This window comes from Maniola hyperantus, chromosome 1, assembly GCF_902806685.2.
Source record: "Maniola hyperantus chromosome 1, iAphHyp1.2, whole genome shotgun sequence".
NCBI lineage: Eukaryota > Metazoa > Arthropoda > Insecta > Lepidoptera > Nymphalidae > Maniola > Maniola hyperantus.
The window spans coordinates 13,183,332-13,193,105 of record NC_048536.1 but is presented as its reverse complement, the minus strand read 5'-3'; the positions used below and the strand labels follow the sequence as shown (position 1 = coordinate 13,193,105).

Here is a 9,774-nt window from a genome sequence, read left to right as displayed (position 1 = left end):
GACATTCCAATTTTAAAAAGAATTAGAACAAAATAGACAGCCAGTGTGACACATAAATTAATACAAACCTTCTTTAACATCCTCCCGTTTGAGAAATTTATGTCACCAAGCCGATTACTTACAAATAACATAAGTCTAGGCTTATGGATAGGCTTAGTTAGAATATCTGCACATTGATATTCTGTGGGAACATATTTGACTTCAAGAATCATTTTCTGAAACTAATTCTCTGACATAAAAATGTCTTAAAGCAATATGTTTCGTACGTCGATGAAGCTCGCTGGATTTTGAGAAATTTTTATAGCTGCATCATTATCAATTTGCAGCTTGGGAATTTCTTTAATTTGGTAACTTCATTAAACAGTCTCTTAAGCCATACAATTTCACGAGCTGCTTCACTAGCTGCTACGAGCTCCGCTTCAGTACTCGAAATTGCTACTGATGTTTGCTTCCGACTTGCCCAAGCAATTACTCCTCCAGCATACATACACAGATTCCAGATGTAGAGCGTCCTGTGTTTGGATCTCCACCGTGATCTGCGTCACTATAACATTCTAAGATTCCAGACTTGTAATCTTTCTTATATACAATTCCAAATCTATTGTTCCTTTGATGTAACGAAAATGCGCTTGACCTTTTGTACGTCTTCTGTAGTGGGATTAGCAAGTGACCTGGATACAAAACTTACAGCGTACGATATATCTGGTCTGCTTGCTGTCATCAAGTATGCTAATGCACCAACAGCTTCTCTATAAGGAAACTTAACATCATTCTCCTTTTCAGAATCTGTATGAGCTTCTTTAATAATTGGAGTATTGACTGCTTTACAGTCACTCATCCCAAAGCGTTCTAGTAGCTTTTGAGCATAATGCTTTTGTGGGAAACTACAATTCCACCATGTTTATCACTAGAAAGTTCTAAACCAAGAAAGTAATTAGCTGGTTTAGTGGTTATCTTGAACCTACTTCTCAATTCAGCTATAAACTTCTCAGAATCTTTCTGATTTGTTGATGCAACAAGTCCATCATCAACATAGAGCGCTAGAATAATTTATTGCCTCGTCGATTCTAATAAACAAACATGGATCTGTGTCACATTGTTTAAAGCAAGCCAATATTTTTTCAGATAGTCGACAATACATTTGTTCCAACATCTGGGAGCCTGTTTAAGCCCGTACTAGACTTCTCATTCAATTACAGACTTATTTGTGCCATCACTAATAGCCTTCTGGTTGTTTCATATAGATATCTTCTTCTACTAAACCATTCAAAAAGGCAGTTGTTACAATCAAACTGTAAGAGAGATAGTCCTTCGTTTGCAGCGATGCTTAAAAATTGACCTAATAGTTGACATTCTAGCAACAGGGCTAAATGTTTCCTCATAATCAATTCCCTTCTCCTGAGTATAACCTCTTGCTACAAGTCTAGCTTTATATTTGTCGAGGCTTCCATCAGCATTGGTCTTCTTTTATAGATCCATTTACAAGAAATAAGCTTTCTGTCTTTCGGTTTATCCCAAGTATCCAAGTTTTATTCTCTTTCAGAGAATTTAGCTCACTTTCCATAGCTTTCAACCATTCAGCTTTTTCAGAACTATTTATAGCTTGTTTATATGTTTCAGGTTCGCCTAAATCATTTACAACAGTAGATATAAAATAGTCTCGAATCGCACTGGGGTCTTAGTATAGATCTATCTCGAAGAGTTCTTGGTTTCAGGAATTTCTCATCCTCAGAATCAGAGGATTAGGAGTAACATATGATTCATTAGACTCGTCTTCATTTTGACTGATGATTTCATTTCCATTAGTCGACGAAGTGGGAATTACTTCATGGAGCTTGAATCTTGAGCATTCAATGTTTGAGGCTATTAGAGTCCGTTTTAGGATCGATAAAATTCAATTAAATAAATAATATACTTTGAGAAAACATATTTTTATTATAGGACATGTTAGAGTGACATTCCAATTTTAAAAAGAATTAGAACAAAATAGCAGCCAGTTGTGACACATAAATTAATAACAAAACCTCTTTAACATTATTTCGTAATATTATCGTGGGGAAAATTTTGCGTTGGACCCCACGTGCGCGAACGATGTCGATAAGCTACGTAAGCTAATCGATCTGGTATTTCGCGCTTATTGGTGCCTGAGAGGGCTCTTGAAAAGGGGATTACCTCGACATCCAGCAGCGATTCAAGCAACGACAGGATTGAGAGTGACTCCCGAGAGAAACAGCGAGAAATTACCAGGTAACGAGCGTCCCTCGGATCGATGCGTTATACAACCCGGTGAGTTTTCTTACATATTCAATATGCATCTACCATATTGGGTATCTATGCAAAATGAGATGCTAATTGAGAAACCAAATTAAACAAATGGCGATTTGGTTGACGAACGTGTCGACAACCGAAATCTAAATCTGGATCTAGGTTTCTTTAACTCACAAATTTTGGCGAGAAAAATCCTAACGGTTACCTATAATCGTTATTGAATTTATTATTTTATGTTTGTACATAAAATAAATAAATTTAATTGAGTGCAACTTAAATTTACGCCATTTTAATCGAATGATAACTTTTATCTCGCCCACACGTGGTGAGAGGTTGGTTATAACAAGACATTGGGTTAAATTGCTGATTTAAAGGGGTTTTCGTAAACTGAAAATAACGGAGAAATGTACTCACTAAACAATAGCTAACATTTATTTGGCCCCACTGAGACCAGCATGGCCGTTACCACCAATGCTTATTATACCAAAGAGAACTCGTTATGAATCCAGAGACCTTCTTTATAAATTACTGAAACATTCAGATGATAAAGTCGCCCTTTGTTCTAAACGTCCTCCTGCATTTTTATTCTTTTGAATATAATGATTAGCAATAAAGATGTTAAATAAATAAATAAAATTTCAGCAAAATCATCTTGTCTTAAAACAAACAAATTTATCAGAACAAACTTTACAAATTGTTTGGGCAACAGCGAATGTATCGTATATATATTATGTAGGCGCAGGAGATGAATATCAGACAGAATTTTCAGGGAGATGTTTATATTAAATACTCTAAGGAATTTTGGATAAAAGTATTGAATACGGTATTTGCATATGTCAAAAAGTGAATGGGTTCTCATGATTGTTGAATGGGGGGTCTTCCAGTATAGTGAGGCCCGGGCGCCCTTTGTTATTTTTGGTGTGATAACCATTTTAAATTATTGATTAACTAGAAAGTACGTCAAATCATTGTGACGTCACATGCCAGTGTTTCATGGGGCCTCGCGTGCTGAGCGTGTGTTTTAACCGCTTTATAGCATACTGATTTGACTATTTGTCAAATACCGGATTGGCTTTTAACAATATTGACGAGGTTCTTTTTGGATAAAGCAACACTCACTGCATTTATGCAATCCCCTGGTGGCCCATATTTATAAATATTACAGCTATAAATACCTATAATAGAAAAAACCTATCCAACACATGTTACAGGTTATGTATGACATTCTAATATTGTTGGCAAGCTTTTGGTGCAAAGTGTAATAAGCGGGGTTCGAATACCCCTAATACAAGAAAACGACCCCCGGTAATGCCCACAAAACAATAAGTGCAACATTCAACCTGGTCACCTGGCACGACTTAAATGACACAGAATTACTGGATCAAAACTAGTAAAAGTGGTTCACAAGGAAATGCCCTGTTTTATCTCCGAGCTTTTTCATGCGGAAGGAAAGCGTTGGATCGATCCGTCTGATTTCGACCCTCGAGAACGAAACAAATTGTGAAGCAAAACTATCCCGTCTGATTTGTCATACCGGTTTGTAGCTTTCTACAACCTGGACTCTAAGTTGGACAACCTGTCCAATTTTGGGTCTGGCGGCAGCGCCCTACCTGTAACATGCTTGGTTGCGGAACCTTGCATGCGAAGGAATGTCGAGTGCTAGTCTACCTAGACGACTTCCTTCTGGTCATCAAGACCAATCCAAGTTATGTCTTCAGGCTGCGGAAGCCGTGAGGCACTTGGAACTTCTGGGGCTGGCAATTCTGGTCAACCAAGACCAAGCCAAGTTATGCCTTCACGCTGCGGAAGCGTGAGGCCCTTGGAACTTCGGGGCAGGCGGATCAATTACCAAAAGCCACGTCCATACCATGTTGAAGACACCGGTGTTTCAACTGATCACCGAGTTAATCAACATCGGGATCAATTACTAAAAAGTCAATTCTAACACTCACACAAGACCTACAAATACCTGGGTATTCGTTGGCAGACTATAAGAAAATTCAATGTTCTTGCCCATAATAAAGAGTAAAAAACTATCAACGAGACCTTTGAGAGAATTATTACTGAAAGTCGCATCACTCCTTCACGACATGCAACGGTTGCTAGGACAGTCAGACTTCCGCCAGTTTAGTAACTCCCAGAAGCAGACTACATTCTGATCAGATCCAATAGGCCCTCAAACGTTCGATAGTATGCTTTAGACTGCTGAATCCACAATCGTGGAACAGGGAATGACATGGCGGCGGCGGAGCCACACGTCTCAGGCTGCCAATATGTACACCTAAAACCTGCCATCCACTGCTTGGCGAATAATGCCTCTGATTGGCTTTTTAGTGCCCAATTAAACGGAAAATTAATGCCAGAAACTTGGTTAGCGCATCAAAAATGATAGCACAGCAATAGAAGGAACTTTATGCAGTTAGTGGAATTGAAGACAGCACAAGACTCTGCAAAAATCGCAAGTCTTGTTCAATCGAACACTCATTCGTTCACTCGTTCGTTCTAACGTTCATTTTAATGAACAAAGTCGTGGGTTTTACTGATTCTAACAATCGAACTCCCGCACATAACAGATTACATTATTGGCTCAAGGCTGTCACGAGGAAAACCTCCCACAGAGTGGCATCTTTTCCCTCAAGCGCGTCAGAGATCGATTTGGTTGCAGCACAACAGATTACTGTAGTAGGGAACAAAGATGGTGTGATGTCTTTATCGACTGCAAAGATTGATCAGCAAGTTTAGATGCTTTGAACAGATCATTGAGACATCAATTTAGCATGGGTGTTTTCTTCTCCAAACTAATTGCCAAAAGTACTGACTACTTGAACAAGTGAGCTGGGGTGTACTTAAATGTGGCACGTGAAAGACCTTTGGGCTTCAAGATTTGAAAGCAGAGCTCAAATGAACTATAGAACCTATCAGGGACTCTGATAGATGTCACGACATTACAGTGTCCCAGACATTTACCGGAAGCTGAAAAATTAGGGATGGATGCCCAAATAAAGAGTGGTCTATACGAGAAGTAAAGAACAGGTTGTTGGAAGCAATTTTTGTCCTACCTACCTACCAGACATCAAAAATGTTTTAAACTGGTACGAAACCTGGTGGCGGTTTAACTTTCTATGATCCACATGTGGCTACTAGGCAATTATTGTCGTGGCTAAACTCAAAATTACTAAACCATTTATCTACAGGACCTTAAGTAGAGCTCAAGCGCTAACTTCAGAAGCTCTCATTTAAGTACACACCTTCTCGAGATATCTAGACGAACCTACATGGACACTAGTTGCACGAACGAAGGGGTACACGACTGAAAAGTCTGTGTCACCGGGAAAAATATATTATATACTTTATTTGGCCCAAAGACTGACACTCACTCTTAACATCAATACGGAGGACACTTTCAAAATATAATACATAACCGAAAACATAATGTTCTAATAATGACTAGTCAAGTCTTTGATACAGAAAAATAGGTCAAGCAGAATGAAGTTAAGAATTTAGATATATTGTAATCTTTTTACATTCTTATCACCAACGGTAATGAAACTGAAGCCGCATCACGTACTGTCACTGATCACTGGAACAGTTCAGTTCTTAAGCAATGTGGCAGCATTCCTGCATCCCCAGGGATTCATCAGTGGAGCAGCAGTAGCTTCTTTAGGGACAGATAACCAATCAATGGACGATATACTCGTATCTCGTGGTAACTGGAGATTACCAGACATTCTTGTTGAAATCATTATTGCCCTGAGGCAACCTAAAATAACTGAGCTTATTTTTCAATATAATCATTATATGGTCCGGTTTGAGTTTTAGTAATCCTTATCAAAATTACAGACATAAATCACTTAAATTGTTTGTCTTTTAGACATTATATTTTAACTTATTAACCCTGGTTAGAAATAACAATAACTTTAATATATGACAATGAATGAAGGGACGTGGTTATTTGATCTAACTTAACGATTGATATTTTTTGTTATTCAATTGACAGATTAACTCCCTTTGATTCATCATAGCGTTGTGGGTGAACATTCACACCAGCAGATAACAAACACGTCTTCATACATAAATGCTGTATGTTTTACCGGAGGCACATCAATATGACGGTTTTACATAACAATAAAACCGATATTATGTGCCGAGAGGGAAAACATACAGCATTGCAAGAACTTCTTCCTGGTGAAGACTATGACATCCAAGATGGCAGCGGCCCGCTGCCTTGCTGGGTGAGACACTAGCGCCCCTATATACGGTAAGGTGAACTACATTGTTTGTGTATGGAGCGCGCATATATGCGGTGAGTACATAATTGCTTCTTCATACATAAATGCTGTATGTTTTCCCTCTCGGCACATAATATCGGTTTTAGTTGTTATGTAAAACCGTCATATTTTTAAACCTTACAAACACCGGTAATTCTTGATTTACCATATGGAAACACTGGCACAGTCACAAATTGTCAAGTCTGTGTCCTGTGTCTATTAAAAATTATTTAGTTTCACAACCACTTTTTTCCGAGGTTTTCTATTATATCAAGGTGTTTATGTGATATTATTCCAATCGACTTGACTTGTTAGTGGATTTTGGTGATTCATGTGTATAGTGAAGTGAACTTGTTGCTTTATTTTGAACTCTGACACTCTACCGAGCAACTTTCTTATTTCTTTGTACCTCTTTAGCTATTCGAAACTGCAAAGTATGGATTTACAGTGCATTGTGCTGATCTGGATGTGATGGAAAAAAGCAATAAAACAAGAAAAAGAAGAGCTCTATAAGTACCTAACTAATATAACCCGACTACGTTTCTCGGACTACGATTTGCTGTAATAACAGAAAAAAAGTGTGTGCCCAGTTATAAAAATAAATAAAAGATGATTACCTTATTTATGTGTTTTATTGAAATTAACCATAGAAAAATAGAAATAAAAGAAAATTTAAACCTATATATAGGTACCTATCTAGGTAGCGTATATACTGTACCTATAGGGATTAGTATATATAGCAGATCCTGTAGTTGCAACTCAGCTCAATAGATGGCGTTACCAAAAAATAGGGACTGATGACTCTATACCCGTATATTCAATGTACTCTGTGGGTCTGTGTCACCGACCAGAAAAAAAAGGTCTGTGCTGGCTGAGTGAGAAATGTTATTGGTCTGTGGTGAGAACTGAAACACCCGACCAGAAATAAAAGAACTGAAAAGTGAGTGAGCAAAAGTTGCTTCTCGCAGGAATTCAAGTCAAAGGGGAAAAAGCAAAAAAACATTATTTCACCAGTTTTCCTGGTTGAGACAGCTTGTCTAACATATTCGTAGTCACATTGCAATGGAAGATCAAAACGCAGAACCCATAACAACAGACGTGGAGAGTAACTACTCTACTCCAGCCAATGATCCTAAAAAACATGCAAGAAGTAACTCAGTATGTAAGTATTTAAAACGAAAATTAAGCATTTTTAAACCTTCAGGAATGTCTTGCCCGTAACGTAAACGTATTATAGTAGTAGTAATATTAAATTTTTTTGGCCCTGGGAAGTTTATTAGGTAGGTATAGTGAATCAGTAAGCTGGCTTTCTTCAGTGCTACTTCCCTTTGATAAGTTGAATAATAAGATTTCAGTTTACAATTTTACTATCCATTCATACTTGGTAGTAATCACATCTGTTTTGTATAAGTGACCTTATAATATTGTATGTAATAGGAACTTCAGAGACTTAATATTCTGAATATTGGTGGTGAAACCTGAATATATCTGTTCAGTATATTTTGAGATGAACACCATCTTACTGTAAAAAGGCATTCCGAAGAATAGAATAGAATTTTTTTTATTCATGTAAACTTTTTACAAGTACTTATGAATAGTCAGGTAGTTTTAATTTACCACTGGTTCGGAATGCCGTTCCTACCGAGAAGAACCAGCAAGAACTAGAAACTCGGCGGTTGCTCTTTTCTCGGAAGCAGCATTTGACGATTCAAAAGTACTTGTAAACGTTTATTATTGAATAAAAATATTTTTATTTATTTATTTATTTACAACACTTGTATGGTCGATCATCATTATCATGATCAACATTGATCAGCTATCACTGCTTTACTTGTATGTAAATTTTTCGATAAAACTCAATTATTAATTTTTGCAGGTGCAATCTCTACTGCAGAACATGCAGGACAAGTTCCAAAGTATGTCTGATCAGATTATAAACAGAATAGATGAGTGGCTCAAGAGTGACGAGCTTGAGAAAAATGTCACAGACCTAATGACACAAGCTGGTGTAGAAAATGAAAAATAGGGAAAGCCATTCTGTTTAGCTTTAACTTAACTAAGAATAGTGTTTAATCTCTATAGTAGGAACCTGATTATTTATCTATTACTAGAGGATGCCAGCGACTTCGTCTGCGTGGATTTAGGTTTTTAAAATCCTGTGGGAACTCGTAAATTTTCCGGGATAAAAAGTAGCCTATGTCCTTACCCGTACTCTGTGCCAAATTTCATCAAAATCGGTTGAACGGTTGGGCCGTGAAAAGCAAGCAGACAGACAGACGGACACACTTTTGCATTTATAATATTAGTATGGATAATGACAAGTCAGTAAGATAATTATAAAATTTATATTCAACAATGTGGCTAATTCTGTTTACACAATCTCGAAATAAAAACATAACAGATCTAAATATATCTAAATATATTGCCATCCCTTTCATAATGCTCCTTGCGGATAAGGATAGCTCTAGATTTAGATTTGTCAGTTTAGTTCAGAGATTTTTTATATTATCTTGATTTTTATGGAAGTTTTGTCCTCTATACTACAGAAATATTCACACTGTTAATAATTGGTTCTTCCATGCCTAAATCAACAGCATTTTTTAAGAAGTTGGTTAAAAATCTTTTGTTTGATTGGTAATTTGGATTTGAAGGCCTGAATAATCAAATTCTACTGAAGAGATAATGGTTGTTAAAAATCATCTATCTAGGCTATTTTGTTTGTGATGTCTTGCATTTTATAATAAGACACTTGGATGTATAGTTAGTCGTTTCGTGCATAAAAATCATGTTTATTTCATGTTTCATACTTAATGATAATAAATTGAAAAATTCATGTTTATTTTCATGTGTCATACTTAATGTTAATTGAATGGTTTAAAAAAAATTGTAATTTGGTAGATTTGTCAAAGTCGCACATGAGTGCTGTAAAGATGTAATATGTAGGTGCACTATATTTGTGTATTGGCTGTTAGGAAAAAGCTTCAAAATTGAAACTACAGTACACTGCCGAAAGTAATGTACATCGACCTTTAGAAGAAGATACCAGATTTGTAGAGCGTTCTCCCTGTTGTTGAGATCAACAAAACTTCATATAAGTATGAGTGACAGAGACAACGCTCTACAAAGCCGAAATGTCATTCTAAAGGCTGTTGTACATTACTTTCGGCCGCGTACTGTACTATGTCTTATAGTATGTATATGGATGTCACCAACAAAATCACTAATCCAGAGGGTCTAA

General features: G+C 36.9%; 1 protein-coding gene across 1 annotated transcript; it reads left to right on the top strand.

Moving 5' to 3' along the window:
- Positions 1-7,416: 7,416 nt before the first annotated feature.
- Positions 7,417-9,759, top strand: LOC117995577 (heat shock factor-binding protein 1). Its single transcript, XM_034983599.2, is given in 3 exon segments — positions 7,417-7,670; positions 7,672-7,698; positions 8,413-9,759. Coding segments are annotated over 3 exon segments (249 nt in total). The 5' UTR covers positions 7,417-7,598; the 3' UTR covers positions 8,563-9,759.
- Positions 9,760-9,774: the final 15 nt, after the last annotated feature.